The sequence below is a fragment of the Aplidium turbinatum genome, chromosome 13 (genome assembly GCF_918807975.1).
Source record: "Aplidium turbinatum chromosome 13, kaAplTurb1.1, whole genome shotgun sequence".
Lineage (NCBI taxonomy): Eukaryota > Metazoa > Chordata > Ascidiacea > Aplousobranchia > Polyclinidae > Aplidium > Aplidium turbinatum.
In genome coordinates, this window is record NC_137484.1 from 23,241,249 (window position 1) to 23,259,077 (window position 17,829).

The 17,829-nt window shown below is 38.7% G+C and overlaps 1 protein-coding gene across 1 annotated transcript in view; it reads left to right on the top strand.

The window, feature by feature from the left end:
• Positions 1–17,829, top strand: part of LOC145781757 (usherin-like) — a 78,193-nt gene that overhangs the window by 33,463 nt on the left and 26,901 nt on the right. Inside the window, exons 32-50 of the mRNA XM_082593428.1 lie at positions 286–547; positions 1,060–1,165; positions 1,509–1,703; positions 1,785–1,863; positions 2,296–2,438; positions 3,539–3,705; positions 4,197–4,393; positions 6,018–6,183; positions 6,973–7,146; positions 7,382–7,518; positions 7,921–8,116; positions 8,782–8,984; positions 9,251–9,349; positions 9,819–9,925; positions 10,318–10,347; positions 10,893–10,986; positions 16,034–16,192; positions 16,798–16,962; positions 17,226–17,366. Coding sequence (XP_082449554.1) covers positions 286–547; positions 1,060–1,165; positions 1,509–1,703; positions 1,785–1,863; positions 2,296–2,438; positions 3,539–3,705; positions 4,197–4,393; positions 6,018–6,183; positions 6,973–7,146; positions 7,382–7,518; positions 7,921–8,116; positions 8,782–8,984; positions 9,251–9,349; positions 9,819–9,925; positions 10,318–10,347; positions 10,893–10,986; positions 16,034–16,192; positions 16,798–16,962; positions 17,226–17,366 — 2,820 coding nt within the window. The remainder of the gene's footprint in view (positions 1–285; positions 548–1,059; positions 1,166–1,508; positions 1,704–1,784; positions 1,864–2,295; positions 2,439–3,538; positions 3,706–4,196; positions 4,394–6,017; positions 6,184–6,972; positions 7,147–7,381; positions 7,519–7,920; positions 8,117–8,781; positions 8,985–9,250; positions 9,350–9,818; positions 9,926–10,317; positions 10,348–10,892; positions 10,987–16,033; positions 16,193–16,797; positions 16,963–17,225; positions 17,367–17,829) is intronic.

The following is a 17,829-nucleotide window of genomic DNA, read 5'->3' on the forward strand; positions in this document are numbered from 1 at the left end:
AGCTTTGCCGAAAGTCTTAAACATCTCCTCCTACCAACTTCATTAGGTTTCTTGCTATTTATTTGACTATTATCCTCTTTTTAGTGGCAAGGTCAACATTTCAGGTACAGTAAAACAACTGTGTTTTACATTGATTCAACGTCTTCAGACATTAAATCAATGTAAAAAACGATTGATTTGTTGTCTGGGATCTTTGTATATCACACTCTATTTAATGTTGTCTTTGTCTTCAGATAACAAAGTTGTTTGTTTGAAGTGAGTGATAAAACCTTATCCATTGTCTAGGTCAATGCATCCAACGGTGCTGGTTACGTCATCAGCAATATGCGAACGGTGTCCACGCCTCCTGGGGCACCAGATGGCGTCATGAAGCCTACTCTGACGTCACATTCTCCTTACTCAATATTAGCATCTTGGAATGATCCAGCTCGGAACAATGCACCTGGGAATGCTTTGTTTCAGCTCAACTACCGGCCAGTGTTTCCACTTAAAAATGAACAATCGGCTTTTGCCTCCAAAACTCGACAAATGAGTTTCACTCTTTCAGGTTTGGCAACACTAGAGTATTCTTCTTCTTCTTCTAGAATCTAGAAGAAGACTAATGTATTGTTTCATTACAATGGATCAGTTTTATGGCTCTCACGTCTCATCAAGAAATGCAACATGTCTGCAGACTCAACCAGATATTGTTTCAACTTCGCCAGGCCACTAAGAACTTTTCCTTTTTTTGAAATCATGTTCTTGTTTTGTTGAACTACTAAAGTAACCTTTTGGTGTCTTTAGTGTTGGTTAAGTGAGCCATGGTTGGTACCTTTTTGGTATCATTAAAACATAACTTTGAAACCAACAAGATTAAAATTGTTGATTTATGCTTGGAAATTACAAAGGCCTTGTTTAACCCAATACTAGGAAGTTGGAGTTACCAAATTTGGTTGATTTCATGGTTTCACCTTTGGATGAATATCAATCAATTTAAAAACTTTTTCGTTAAATTTAGGTCTGAAGTTATTTAGTCAATCTTTGGGGTGTTTGACTTTCAATTAATCTTGTTCCTGGCAGGTCTGTCCCCTTATAGAGATTACGAGTTTCAGCTGGTGACGTCGAACGAGTACGGGTCGTCTTACAGCGGATGGGTGTCTGCCTACACTATGCAATCCAAACCAGGGTAAGTTTGGCAAAAGAATGGTGAAAGAATAGACCCTCGGCCCCAGAAGCTCATACGAAAAAGACTGATTTCTTGTTTTTGAAGGTTCTTCAGAATCTTCTGATGGTCCCAATAAGGGTAAAACAGCCCAATAAGGTTTTTAGTGAATAGAAATCTATTCAGTGCAATTCGCTCTGCGTGGATTTTTTCTTAGCTCTTAGCACTACTTGTAGTAGCCTATTAATAATATTTATTATTTATTTATATGTTATAGATATCTGTGACAAATACAAATAAATATTATGTTCTGTGGATGAATTTTCATTACATTTTATTATCAATTCAATTTGACATCAATTTGCAGCCCATTGGACCCTCCAATTGTTTACGAGATGGATGCCTGGTCTCTTCACGTGACCTGGGAAATCCCCTCCGAACCAAATGGAATCATTCAAGCGTATAAATTATACGAAAACCAGGAAGTGCGGATTGAACTTCCGGGTAACGTCACGAAATATCTTGCGGATTCTCTCAGGCCTTTCACATCATACGAGTACAGGTGAACTGAGCAAAACATAAAATAAAACTAAACGATTTGTAATTTTATTATTTCGCGATCAACTTTTTTGTTTTTGTGAAGGATTGAAGCTTGCACGGAGGCTGGTTGTACCACGAGCAACACTTCACGTCGCGTTCGCACAAGCGCCACTGCTCCAGAGGTGAGATTATTGCAATTGCAACTAAGACGTCACTATGCAATTGCATGGAGCGCGAGAAGCCATTGTGAACAACAATAATAATCAAAATTGTTAATTTTACAGGCCTGGTTTGTTACGCTTGGTAATCGCAACATACGTCATCACTTTAAGTCAGTACTGATCGAAATGTTCAACTAAAGATGCAGCTCCCTGGGTTCATGGGGAAACCAACCTCTGACTGCCAAAATCTGAAACTTAACTTCCCATTTCTTACATTTTGGGTCAAATATACGAACTTTACATCAAAGTTCTGGCCAATGACTCAATTTGACTCATGTTTTCCCCTTGGCACTCCACCTTTGTTCAATCAATTGCGTTTACTTAAGAATAGGAATTAATTTACGATGACAACGTCACCAATTCTAAGCTGTGACCCAAATATTTGTCCTGAAGGGTTTGCTCCCCCCAAGTTTACGATCTGACACCCCCGCGTCGGTATTTGTGACATGGAGAGCCCCCGAAGTAGAGAATGGAGTTCTGGATAGTTACAAATTGGAAAGAAGATCGAATGAAAGCGATGCGAGGTATGACGTAATGTAAATTCCAACGAGAAATTCGATTGAGTATTTTTTATTGATTCAGTAACTTGTTAAGAAAAATGTGCATATTGGAAATCCACTACACCAGAATTATTACTAATAAATACTTTAAACAATGAACTATTAATACATATTAATACTACAAAACGTGCTAAATGCCAAGCAAAAAGCAAAGCAGAGCGAATTAAAATCAAATATAGTTATTACTATCAACCCTTTACAGCCTGTTTCACCTAAAGGAGGATCATCAGAAGGTCCTTATTCAAATAGATTCTATGTGAATAAGGACCTTCTGATGATCTTCCTTTAGGTGAAACAGGCTGTCAAGGGTTTTAGATAGTAATAACTATATTTGATTTAACAAATACTTTAAATATTACTTGTATATATTGTTGGATGGCCAAGTACAAATTCAGGCAATAAATTGGGTGAGCTTAGTTGCTGCGGGAAAGGTGACTCTAGATAGAAATGAACCTAACCGCACTATTCTCTTTATTACCGTGGGCCTGGTGCAATGAGAACCTAACTATACCCGACGTCTTATAAACTAAAAAATATTCATATTTGAAGAGGAAGAGTGAGAACTACAAACAGAAATTAAACGCCAAAGACATTCTGGTTTCCATTATTTAACTTTGCAATTTGCTAAACGCAAAATTGAAACAGGAAGAAAATCTTTAGAAGCAAATTGGCACAAACAAACTAGATGGTGTTTTTGTTTTTCATATACTTATCCTGCATTGCGGGAAAGCGGACTTGAGCGCTATGCATCGGTGTACGCCTTCCGGCTTCCGGCGTACACTGACCCACGCTGCAGCCGATGGCAATGTCTGTTTCCGGTTGTCTACTCTATACTTATGACTTAAATTTGGTACTACCCATTACTCGAAATCGATCACTGGGCAATTATCGTAAAGCTTCTTGCCCAGAGAAACAACAGCAAGTGCAGGTGGCTGGAGTCGAACATGCTGGCTCTCGACTGCGAGCCCAACGCGCTAACCACTCGGCCACTGGTGCACAGTTTCAAATGTAATTTGTGATATAAATGTTTTAGGGTCCATTATTACTTTTGACATCAGTCTTTTCATGTGTCGCAGTGAACCAGAACTTCTCGGTGTGTTTGTCCCGTCACAATCGCTTCGATATCTTGACGAGGGCGACCTCTTGAGGCCATACACGTCCTACCAATATCGCGTCATCACCTCGACACTAGGTGGCGGGTCAACTGCGAGCGAGTGGGCAACCGTGAGAACAAAGCCCGGAAGTACGTTTTTTATTCTTTTACTACGTAGTCTGCCGTTGAATAACTTATGTCGTTATATTTCGTGTGTGGACATCAAAGTACCAGTTGAAGGCAAAACTATAGAGTGAACTATAGCCTTGTTACCTCCTATGTCAATTATGACACAACAGCAAGAGGAGAATTGTATAAAAACTTCTCTCATCTAGTTCTTCATACTTGTTCAAATTTTAATTGTTTGATGTTGCTTGTCCAATTACGATTGGTATTTGGTTGATTGAGTGGAATAAGGTCATGAATAGTTTCCAGTTCGGAACACAAAATTTTCAACTTTTCTATTTACGCGACTTGCCCAGTAAACTTTTTTTGCTTTGTTATTTGCAGATCAACGGAATACAAGAACATATAATTTTTTTAAATGTAAAAGTGCTTTGTGGGGATTTGAACCCGTACTCTATTGATTGCCAACTTAATGTCATATTATTCACAAGATTCAAAAAGATTGATTTCATCAGGGCCAGAAGGTATCATGGCACCGACAGTGGCCATTACTGGGCCCGAGAGCGCACTGGTCACGTGGAACAGGCCACACCGAGCAAACGGACCAATCACAAACTACGAAATATCCTTCCCTGAGCCACTCATCCGTATCGAAAACGTCACAACACGAAAGAGAAACGTCACCAATTTAATTCCGTTCACGGATTATCAGGTTAGGGAAATTCCCTATAAATTTGACCTTTATTTTTGACCAGCACAACAAAATACAATATATACCAAACGTAGCTGAAGTCTAGCAAAAGGTAGAAGCGATAAAACACAAACGTTTTACGTGCCGCAACAGGTTAATCAGTGAAATTTGGCATTATCGCAACACGTTAAATGTGATGAGCATCTTTATGGAATCATTTGTTATAACACAGAAACAAAGTTATGAAGCCTAATCTTGCCAGGTTTGTAAACACAAAAACCAACCAACCACGCCGTGACATTATCCTAATTGCAAAAGTAAAATATTTTAAGGAAAGTGTCGACTGCATATAGCCCAAGTGTGAAAGCTGTGATCTTGAAGATCGAAAGGACGTTAGTTCAATACCGCTTAAGAGTGCGCGATTATATCTTTTATAAGACACTTAATGGCCTGTCCGAACAAGAGCACCAAGATTGACTTTCTCGTCCACTTAATCTGAATTTTTAACCATCACTCACTAGACTAGACATAAGAGCGGATAAGGAAAAAAAGACCAATATAAGTCATTTTATTGGCCAGCAGACCAGAATCAGAAGCTTGCACTGGTCAACAGTGCGGTCTCCATCATCAGTAACTTTCAAATACCAGACAGCTTTGCAACTCTTGATCATAAAGAGAGTTCGTGTCACAATTTTTGTCGAATAACCCACAATCTGATATCTAACGTTTTATAGGCAGAGAAAACTTTTTCTCTCTACATTGAGAAATTCCAAGTCTGACTACTTAGATTGCTGGAAGATGGAGACTACCGTTTTTTCGACTTGTTGTTTTTCTTTAGTCATTGCAAACAAACTGTATTTCAGAAATGACTGCAAATAAGCAGGCACTAACCGATCAATGCAATAAACAAAGAAAAACGAAACACATACACTGCTTCAACGCGTGACGGAAACCTACCAGAAAATTACCATCAGGCATTGGAGCGTGTAAAGCAATAGGTCTGGAATTGCATTGGAATAGGTCTGGAATTGCAATAGGTCTGGAATTGCATGCGGGAAATGATTTTCTGATGTCTCTGGATTTATTAATATTCAATTGAACACTGAGAATATGTCCTTATAATCTTTGTAATGTATTGTATTGAGTTTAAATTTAACCGTTGTTATTGTGTTCATCAATGTAGTTGCACTGATGAGAATTTGATATTCGAAAACGCGTTCTGCAACATTGCTTTACACGCTCCAATGCCTGATGGTAATTTTCTGGTAGGTTTCCGTCACGCGTTGAAGCAGTGTATGTATTTCGTTTTTCTTTGTTTATTGCATTGATCGGTTAGTGCCTGCTTATTTGCAGTCATTTCTGAAGTACAGTTTGTTTGCAATGACTAAGGAAAAACAAGTCGAACAAACGGTAGTCTCCATCTTCCAGCAATCTAAGTAGTCAGACTTGGAATTTCTCAATGTAGAAAAAAAAAAGTTTTCTCTGCCTATAAAACGTTGAATGGTAGTTTTATTAAATATTTCTGGAAACTTTCTTGGTTTCATATTATCTGAATCTGATACCTCTCTTTAAAAAATGCAAATTCTGTTGTATATCATGTTGAAGGAGTCACCATTTTTAAAAATAATTAAGTTTCCTTTGATAGGTCAGAATCATCGCATGCACTGTGGGAGGATGCACCCAAAGCCCCACTACGCATGCGCAGACACTTCCTGCTGTACCACGTGGTCTGGACCCGCCCATCGCTACACCAATCAGCGAACGCACAGTCAACATCCAATGGAGCCCACCTACGTTTCCCAATGGTCCAGGTTTGTATTTCACAGTGATTCAGTTGTATAGCTTGATTTTGTGTTGATGATTTTACTCCACCTGTGTTTCCCCCAATGTGAGAGTAATGCAAAAGAAAGAATTTTACCCCATTTTTTATGAATGGTGTTTCACCTCCCAGCACATTCTTTGTTTTGTGCTCTTGTGAGCGACCTGCCGCAATTGTTGAGCTGTATACAACAGTTGAGTTACAGTTCAGTTTATTTTTTGTTTTGTTGGCGAAAAAGAAAGAAAAAAAATATATATACAAAAACACAATAAATACAAATAATTCGCACAACAAGGAGGTACCTCCGGCCTCCGCTGTTACAGACACAGACAAGGCTGCAAATTTTAAGTTCGGTCAAGTTTTGGAAATAAATTTGTCCGATTTTCTTCAAGACAATAGGCAAAAACCATGTAGCCTAATAATTTAAGAAAAAAATAGGTAGAATACCTTAACATATTAACGTCCACTTTGTAGAGTACAAGTCAATTCAAAGAGAAACAAGAATTTATTTGTTAAACTTCCATGTTAGATCAACTACAGCATAAATAGTTTTCAAAGTTTTTCTAGTCCAGCTTGAAATTATCTTGTTGCAGATCGCGATTTCGGGTATTAAACCCTCTTCAGTCTGCTTTACGTGGATCCCTTACAAACTTTACGTTTATTTAAGGTTAAATGTGTCAAACCCCTTTTTAATTAGCCTAATAATGTTCGACTTTAATTTTCTCCATTATGTTGGTTTTCACAAAAGGTTCTTTGAATATTTGTAGCTTTCTCTGTGCAGGAATCTACTACGAACTGAGCAGAACCACTTTGTCTCAGCCTCTGTTAGCCTCGCCGCCACCTTATATCAACATCACCCAGACTGTTTACACTGGGCTGGATCTTGTATACGTGGACAGAGAATTGGATCGGTACACCACATGTGAATACAGAGTGTCTGTGTTCAACAGAATAGGTGGGTGGTCGTGTACATTGTTGCAGTGATTGTGTGGATACTAATCTTGGGTTTTGTAACATCACGTGTCTTCTTCTTCTTGTGAGCCAGAAGAAGTTCGTGTGAGAAAATGAGGTCATTGTGTTTGCTGAGGAGAACATCAGTCGACTCTAAATCGCGTTGAAATTATAATAATCGTACAAGCAGCAACCCTTGAACAGTTTCTAAATGGATTGCCCGCCTTTCTCAACAATAGGATCTTTTGCAAGCAACGTTACTCAAGTGACCACGCTGGCGGGCTTCCCGACATCTAGCGGCATCATTCAGGTGGCTGTACACAACCACACGTCGGTGCTAACGTGGTGGGAGCCTCCTAGGATGGAACAACTCCAGGTACATTTTATTTGGACTACTCAGTTTCACATCAACTATTAAACAAAATACTCTATGGCTTGCTGGTGACATTCGCCTTATTCCTGTGCAAATATTCATGCATGGCATGGACAATAGATTCTATTTGAATAAGATGATGAGTTCCATAAGGGTGAAACAGCTTGTTAATGAATGTTAATGAATGGCATTTGTATTTGATGTGATATGAATGCACGTAATTTTTAGTTGGTATTCTGATTGGGATTTAGTGAGCTCAATATGTCCTCGATTGTGATATAATTTTGCATACAAATCGGTGCCATGGCTACTTGGGAATGAGCATCCGCTTCCTTATAGTCGCGGCTGTCATAAAAAGATGAGAGAAAACTTTCTTTCGAAACTTCATCCTGAACCCAAACCCAGGGAGAAGTCCACGAGTACATCGTGCGCTTCAACTCCACCGCGCACGGTGGCGGCGAAAAGCGTTTCCCACCGAACGTGACGTCATGGCAAGTGACGTCATTGCATCCGGGAACAGAGTACCGTTTTGAATTGGACGTTAACAACGGAGCTCACACTGTGACGTCAGAAGCAGTATACGCCACCACAGACGACGGAGGTGACTGTTGTGTAGAATGTAGACCACCTGATGTTGAATTGACAAGCGTTTGTGCTATTTCGACAATCAGCTACAATTGACTTCTTCGGAAAGCTAAATCATTGTTTACTTTTCAAACACATGGATGGGCAATTTGGGCGTACAACCATGTTGCTGCAAAATAATTAAACAAACAAAAAAAACTACAATTTCGAAACAAAAGATTCGGAAATCACTTGAAACCAACTAGAAAAGCTTTTTTTTTCTCTTTCAACTTTACGTTGGTGGAATGTTCATCGGCAGTCTGAGAAAGCCTTTTCTGAACCGTGAAGTCAGAAGCTTCGTAGACTCGTAGAGCAGAGTTAGCTTATCTTGCAGACCACTCTACCAATGAGATCTCAAAATATCAAAACAATAAAACAATGGTCCACCTGTCAAATGCAGGGCAAGTCTATTATTTGGAAAAGGAAAAGTAGACCGAACGATAAACCTCGACAGAGACCCCTTGAAAGCAAGATCAAATTAATCTTTGCATTTGGTTTACGACAATAAACGAAGTTCATGCGTTTTTATGCAAACCAATCTATAAGTTAAAACTTCAAGCTTCAAAACTTCAAAACTTCAACTTTATGATTATAAAGGGATATCTGTTACGCAACAGAACGATAAAAATTCCTATTTTTCAGCTCCTGATGGAGTCCGCCCGTTGGTCATCTACTCTCTCAGCCCCACCCAACTACGGGCCAGCTGGTTGCCCCCATCTCAACCTAACGGGCGCATCATCGCTTATAATATCATCATCGATGACGTCACAATTCACACTAACCTGACTGAAGCGAGCGCTTACGTCATCAATGACTTACGTCCATACACAGTCTACACACTGAAGGTTTGAAAGCGCGTGATTTTAGTTGATTTAATTGTTCTAATTATGTTTTGTTCACAAATTAGAGCTAGCTTTGTTGCATCACAAACGTCAACCTCAAAGTAAAGCGTTTTAGTTCAACATTGTAACATATGGCCATGGGACAATTCAATTTCCAGCTGTCTTTATTGCGGAAGCGAGTTTTTCCACGGGCTGAGAAGTATCTGCTAGACCTGAGAATGAAAATTTTGAGAATTGAAAAAAAATGTAACAAAAACTTCAACTTTTAGCTTGAAGCTTGCACAGTCTTTGCTTGCTCGGTCAGCAACCAAACTAAAACCACTACCAAAGAAACAAATCCCACAGGAATGAAGGCGCCAACATTGAAGGTGATGTGGTCTCATTTAATCAATTTGTTATTTTTGTCGCCGCAAAATACTATGTTGAATATTTATTGAACCGACTCGACGGCTTCACGCCCTTGGGTTGGTGGACATGGGTTCAATACCTTGTCAAGTCACCCAAGAGACTCATGATGGTGGAGACTCTTAATAATGACCATGCTTTAAATGGACAATTGTCATAACAACTGTGTTCTTCATACTTTCTATTGCACTTTAACATTTTTCTGAGATCTCTTGTAAACGGCATCGAAACTGTACAAGGCCTCAATAACTTCACCTTAAAAATTGATCAAAGTGTTTCAAGCAAGCTCCTATTTAAAGCATGTATTAATCACATGAAAGAACCTTGCTTCAAATTAGTCGCCTGTTGGACAACCTTAAGATGAAGATATCTTGCACCTCTCACAAGGTTCACAAAGTTGAAAGCTTGTTCCTTGACCTCTGTATCATTCAGGTGGAGGGCAGAAACGTCGGCATTTCGTGGCACACACCGACCCTACCGAATGGAATCATTAGAAGCTACCAACTGCAGCGAAGAGCCATGCTCTCTTGCAGCGACATGTGAGTGGAAGGATCTTGTTTGTATGATTCAATAGAATGTCTCAGACAGCAAATCAACCATTTGTTTACATTGATCCAATATCTGCAGACGTTGAATCAATGTAAAAAATAATTGATTTGCCGTCTGCGGTGTAATTAGTGCGCAGCACAATAGTCAGCTGACAGGAATCGCTCTGTAAACGTTTTTTATGTTAACCTTGACATTTAGTAAAGCTGGACTCTCTTTTTGTCTACAATGACGTTTTGGTAAATTACATTACTAAAAATAAAAAATAAAACCAAAATTGTTCAAAACTTTTAGGTTTATTAGTTTGCTTTGTGTGTACTTTGTGTGTTGTTGTGTTATGTAGTCACTAAAATAACTTGTTCAAAAATTATGCTTTCTGGACAAGGAATGACACGTCTGGTGACGTCATCGAAAGGTATTCAATGCAATAGTATTTATGTTCAAACTAATGCAGTGACGTGGAAAGATCACTGTTGTTGTTCATGATAGTGATATTATTATCATTATTAGTACAATTATCTTCATTGTCAAGTCTTTTTTGTCAACGTGATGTGGGTTACTATTTGATAGCTGGAGCAGGTGTCATATAACGAACAGCAAACAACAGACAAAGTGCATCTAGTTCGCTGCTTTATTACATGATGTTGATGCGCCACCAAGTGTCTTGCTAAGTTATGACTGCGTGTGCTTTTCATTAGGTCAAACCGACTATCCAAACGATAATGAAGAGTCGATTAGTTTGAAGCCAGATTTTGTGGCTACCCCAAATCAACTTAACGCTATTTTGTAAATACAAAAAAGTTATAAGATTCTCGTATTTAGGCTCTTACGTTGTTATCGTCGGTGGTCTCTGCTACAATTTTACCGCGCACAAATCAACATTAAACAAGTTCATAGACGATGATTAGTTTAATAATATTATTTCTAATTTCTTGATTTTACATTATGTCGAATTTCAAGCAAACCTGAGAAAGAAGTGAAAACATGCAAATACGTCAAATGCAGAAGAGGCGCCCAAATCTGTGGCTCGGTCTGTTTTGCGCCTACTGAGCAAGTGAGTGCAAAAGCATTTGTCTTTCAAGTTGCATTTTAAAGTAAATCTTGTTGTTACATTATTCTCAGGCAGCAAAATTTGTCATTTTTAATTGATTCGTTGAATCAATGTAAAGGAACTAATTTTGCTATTTGGGTTATTAATGATGAAATATTTGACGGAGCATAGTTTTTATTACATTTTTTTATGGTAAATATTACAATATTTTTTCATCAAATGCAGTTATTAGTTTCTAAAAACCCTTACGGTCTGTTTCACCCTTAATTCTGATGATCTCTTCAACTGAGGGTGAAACAGCCTGCAAATGTTTTTAGAGACTATATTGCTTGTGATATACTTCGCTCTGCTTGGCTTTATGCTTGGCAGTGAACACTTTTTTATGGTAATATATTCATAGAGAAATAAAACAAAGTAACTTCAGCGGGTTTAACATGATGTATTACATACACAAATATAACATAATTAAAAATAAAATCTAACGTTTTCGACACGTACGTGTGTCCTCATCAGGAATTACATATCTGCAATATACATAAAATGAAAGTTGTAATGTAAATTTGACTTTGCACTATCACTGTATACTAACGATACAACAGACTGAAAAGCACAACTGAACGAGTGACACAGGAATGATTACAAGTAAATTATACCGTGGAAAACAGATCACATGAGGTGTAAACTACAGGCATTTGACGAACAAATTAGAACACACACAAGTAGTTAAGCAGATAACTTTAGATTTCTCGTAAAATATTTCATTTGGTGACACAAGCATGAAAATTGGCACATATGTACCTTTGACCATGTAGATTTCAAAAGTTTAATTAACCAAACGAAAATTCAAAGCGGCGGCCCGTGACGTCAAAATTCAAAATGGCCGCCATTCCGGTCCTGGACTGACGTAGGAAAGTTGTTTCATCAGAGCAATTGAGGTGTTTTTCATCTCTTACTATCTTAAAAATGTTTTTTGTGACATTTTTAGCCAGTGTTTATGATTTCAGATTATACCTCTCATTAAAAGTCTTCACAAAAACGGGGAAAAAAACGTTTTTTAGTGTTTTTAGCGAAAAAAGGGTGGTCATATGTTACTTAAAAAATGATAGCCTCAGCAAAATCCCTCGTTACTGTTCACCCTCAAATTCAGTGTATTTAAAAAGAGACAGAAGTAGGGGTCCAACTCGAAAGTCACCAGAGTAAATTTTTCGAGCAAACAGAGGTGGTATTTGTAGTAAATCTGATTGTTGGTTTTCAAAGCCAGATTTCAAAGTCAGTTGGTTTTCAAAGCCATTTTCAAAGCCAGATTGGTAGAATACCACAGAACAAACTAGAAGTTAGAGCTTCGTTAGAGAGTTTGTCTTGTTGAACCATAGGCATACGAAGCCGAGCAACGTGATCAAGTTTAACATCTTCAAGTTTATTACATTTACGTAAACATAAAACTACGCAACAAATTAAGTATCGAACGTTTTCGACATCACAAGATGTCCTCTTGTGATGGACTAGAAGTTATCCGAGGTGTAAAGAAGATACCAGATTTGCCTGACTCGTACACGGTTGTCAAACCTGCATTTTTCGCTAAACAACCACTTCCACCTGCGTATGACATACAGAAAATACCTAGCCCATCTTTATTCCTGATTGACAGACAGTTCAACTGGCTAGACCACGTACTTCTCACTGAAGAATATGATGACAAGGTGCAAGCAACGTGGTCCGCATTCAATGGCTCACAGATACAAAATCACAAATTCGACGTCAGCTTTTTGTGCATTTTACCACTTTTGAGAGATAAAGCAGACAGTGTGTCTACAATAAAGCATGTTATGGATCAAGTACAGCAAACTATGTTGTATCTTAATCCGTCTCAAACAGCAGTCATTACAGCTGACCAACCTCTTTTTGCACTATCTAAACAAGTGCAATGGTATTGGCCTGATGAATACGGCAACTTGGTCATCAACTTGGTCACAGCGTGTAGTTTGTATGCATTGATGCGTTCTGCGAAGAAGTGGAGACACCAGGCTGGATTTACAATGAGGTGGAATTCAAAGAATGGTGCGCCACGAAAGCGGATGATTTTCCAATGTTCAACTACTGGTACACTGCATTCAATCTGGAACTCTCATTGCTGGGTTTTGTGGGCACTCTCCAGGAAAGAAATTTTCCGGGATACAAGGAGGCTCTGGCAATACTCCTTCCAAAATTCTTTAGTGGTGACAGAACTCACTACTCAAGGTGGCTGACCATACACCTACTTGACATGTTGTCATTGAAAGATAAATTTCCTGATGTTGATGAGCAGTTCATGAAAAGGAAGTTTGTGATTCAGAAGACCAACAGAGAATATTCTGCGATTGCTATTGACCAAGCCCATGAACAGAATAATACTATTATGAAAGGAGATGGAGGGATAACTGGAATCACAGAACACGAATCAGCCTTGCTACGATGAACGGTAGCAGGCCCTGAAGTCTGTAGAATTATACAGGAATATGAATGTGTTTCTAAAAGTCGAGAGAAAGTATCCCTAAATCATCATGAAGCAACACCATCAGCACAGAAAGCATTTCTCAAAGACGTCATTTCTCTCACCCGAACCATTGAAGAGATGGGCAATCCCTATCTTGAGGAGTCAACTTCAGATCTGCTTACTCTTAATACAAAAAATGTCATGGAGCAAAAGGTAACAGATATGCTAAAAGACTATGATACAAAAGGTAAAAATCAGTTGGAAAACTTCACATCAGAATTAGACAAATTCTACTCACCAATTGGTCGGAACAAATTCACATTGTTTAACTCAAAAAAGACAACACGAAAAGGGAATCACAGCACATTGAAGGGTGACTGCAGCATTTTTTCAAAGCTCTTTATTTCATGCCAGATCCGACAAGTTGATCTGCCTGGATTTTTTAGCCATGAAAACCAACGATTCTCAGCAGCTTTAAGTTCAGGAGGTGATCTTTACCAAACATAGAAAGCAGATTTAATGGGTTGCCTAGAGAATGTGGTACCTGCACAACCTGCTTTACTGGACGATGTAGACATGATGGTGATAGATGGAGCATGTTTAGTACACTCTACTACACCAAAACATCATACGTTTGGTGAATAAGCCCAGAAGGACTTCGTGGAGAAAACTAAGCCATATGCCAGAAAGCACAAACGAACAGATGTTGTGTTAGACACTTACAAGGACGGAAGCATCAAATCTCACGTTCGTATAAAGAGGGGTAATGGTAGCAGGCGGAGAGTTACTCGAGATGGGAGAGTCCCAAAGAACTGGCCAAACTTTTTGCAAAATACAGACAATAAAAAAGAACTTTATCCATTCTTAGCTGATTTCATCCAAGAATTCATGCCACCGGATGATATCGTTTACGCTTCCAAGAATGAAAAAGCTGTTACTAATAATGACAATCCCGCTTTAGTCAATTTGAGCTCAAACCAAGAAGAAGCCGATACCAAAATGTTTGTTCATCTTCATCATGGTCTCAAGTATGAAACTATACAAAAAGCAGCCATCCTGGCTAATGACATTGATGTGGTCGTTATTGGAATTGGCTTGTTTGAAAACTTGAGCAAGGATGGACTTCACAAACTCTGGATATCTTTCGGGAGAGGAAACAAAAGAAGATGGATTCCTATTCATCAGATATTTTCTGTCCTGGGTCCACAGAAATGCAAAGGGCTGTTGTTCTTTCATGCCTTTAGTGGCTGTGACTCTTGTTCAGGCATGAAAGGAAAGGGAAGAAGTCGTTCTTTGCAACATGGTCAGTGTATCCAGATGTGACGCCAACATTTCAGAAGCTCAGTCAGTGTCCAGAGGAAATAAATGCAGAAGATTTTGCGATCCTTCAAAAATTCACGGTATATTTTTATGATAAAAGTAGCACTGATGATAAGGTAGACACTGCAAGAATGACTTTGTTTACACTTAAAAATAAACAATATAATAATATTCCACCAACAGAAGATGCGCTGAAATTGCCTGCACTTCGGGCAGCATATCTGGCCGGACACATTTGGGGACGAGCTCTTGAAAGGAGTCCAGAATTGCCATCTCCAAGTAACTGGGGGTGGAAATCTGGAGATGGGGGAACATGGGACATTATGTGGACAAGAAAACGACCCCGTAGCCGAAGCACGTAAAGAACTAAGACGATGCAATTGTAAAAAAGAATGCAAAAGCTGTAAATGTAAAAATGCAAATTTACCATGCACTTCACTATGTTCCTGTCCTTGTGACCACGAATAGATATTATTTACATGTGAATCATTGTCATGAACATGATTTACGTACTCAATAACGTACACGTACAGTAGTAATAACTGATAACAGAAATGTTGACTGTACATGAATTGTCTTTTTAAGAAAGTACTTTAAGTCTGTTTGGGTGGAAGTATCAAAGTTTAGACTATTCTGCATACCTTACTGTCAAATTTGTGAAACCCTTTCTCTGTCCATAGTACGTTACACACTTGTTTTTGTTGAATACCATCTTAAATCATTCATACTGTCTTAAAAATAACATTTTCAAGGTAGTAAGAAATGAGACACATCTACATTGCTTTCATAAAGCAACTTTCCTACGTCAGTCCACTACCTGCATGGCGGCCATTTTGAATTTTGACGTCACGGGCCGCCATTTTGAATTTTCGTTTGGTTAATTAAACTTTTGAAATCTACATGGTCTAAGGTACATATGTGCCAATTTTCATGCTTGTGTCACCAAATGAAGTATTTTCAGGGTTATCTACCTCACTAAAGAGGATACTATATAATATATTCAGTCGCCATCTCCTCTTGAAGCAGACTGCGCATCAACATGGATGATCTGCTTTCATTAGTATTAAATAGTTTTATTATTTAACAATACTTTTCTGTTTATTCCGTACTTGGAAATTTATTTCTTGCTGTGACTTTCCTGAGGAGGGTTTTTCATATATTTCCGCCTCTCGCAAATCGAGAGCGTTAAAAACTTGGCCTGTTACTTGCAGTGATTTGTTTCCAATATTCTGACCATGCAACTCTTTCCATTCCTAGGTTTGTTGTGGTGGTTCATTGTATCCAGTAGAGGCCGACAAAGAGTGCTGTGACACTAGTTATGTGCCCGTTAGAGGGCGCCCGAGCGATGTATGTTGCGGAGGAAGATTTCACACCTTCCAGGAAAATCACCAATGCTGCTTCGGGAAGCTCTTGCAAGTAAGAAAATGATGCGGTGGTTTTGTGTTTAATTTATTTTACGTACGTCATCAATAAAGGAAACATGTTTATGTTTCAAATGCGACGCAGTAGAATGATTTTGAACAGGTTTGTGTTAGTAATGTGCTGTGGTGTGTGTGCGTGTTTGTGTGCGTGCGTGCGTGCGTGCGTGTGTGTGTTTGTTGGCCATCATCGACAATGCGGTCTTCCTTGTCGGCCACAAGCGCGGAGTCATTGGCAGAGATCTTCGAATTAAGTTTATATTAAGTTATATTCAGTCGCTATCTCCGCTTGCTACAGATTGTGCATCAGCATGGGTTATTTGTTTCAAGATTGGCGATTTTGAACTACCTCGCCCAGTGTTTCCAAAGTGAGTTCAGTTTGTAGCCTATCATGCAAAACTAAAAACAACAGAATTCTTTTTATTCGTAAACCGTCTTCATAAAAGATTTTTCTTAAATAACTTACAGGTTTCTCATCGGATGCCAAACGTTTGCAGAAGTTTCGAAGCAGAAGTTCGTATATCAAAAGCGTTTCGAAACAAACGAAATCATTACCTCGAAAGATTTCCATTGGAGAATTTTTAACTCGAGATGTTTTGTTAGGTGAACGCACGAGAAACATGCTGCAAAGACCCCGTCGAGGACAGGGTGGCCGTGGGGGCAGGAGATTCATGCTGCGGTGGAGTACCCTTTTTTGACAAGGGGCTGCAGCTTTGTTGCGGGGGGTCGCTGCATGATGGATATGAGAAGCAATGTTGCGGGAAAAAGGTATAAAGTTGACAAAAAAGTCTTATTTTTACTAAATACAAAATACTTCAGTCCACTTGACATGTATTACAATTACAACACTTCACAAATCAGATTTATTTTTACGTCCTTTTTGACAATATGCAATAACATACAAGCAGATAAGCCATGAATTAGACGGCAGGAGGTAATAAAGGTATCACTCACATAATACCGTTATAAATCACCATAAAGCCAGCTGTTATAATTTGTAGAAGCTTTATCAATGATTTAATTTATTTCAGATGATTACAAATGAAAAAATATGTTGTGGAAACTTTGTTGAAGGAACTTCTTTTGACGCGGATGAATCTTACATGTGCTGTGAAATGCAATACTTACCGCGGAACAACACTGTTTGTTGCTCCGGACACCAACAAACTAAGGTACTTCATGAAAAGTTAATACTGGTTGTGGTAGGAACGTGACTTCGAAGGCAGGCTACGTATAGTGGGTGCCCATAGCTCACGTTGTGCTTTTGCCTTCTTCTAAAGACTTTGTTGTTTCTTCTATTTACGTTAAATGTCTAGTGACATCATTGGTTACAGGAAAACCTAAACCCTGGCTCTTGAAATCCCCAACGGATATGTGGAAATTCCGTCTACCAACCAGCGTTCAAGACAACCCAGGAGACAATCTTGTAAAACAAGAATAGTTGAAATTAAAAACCACAAAATTCCTGGTTGTTTTCAGAATCTGAGTGACGTCAACGAATAATGACATCATCTAACCTAGAATGACGTCACTCTGATAGCTTCAGTTCACCATTAGTCATCATCAGTTTATCATTATCTTATAGTCATTATTCTCTAATAATAATTAAAAATGCACTTTTACGCTGTAAAATAT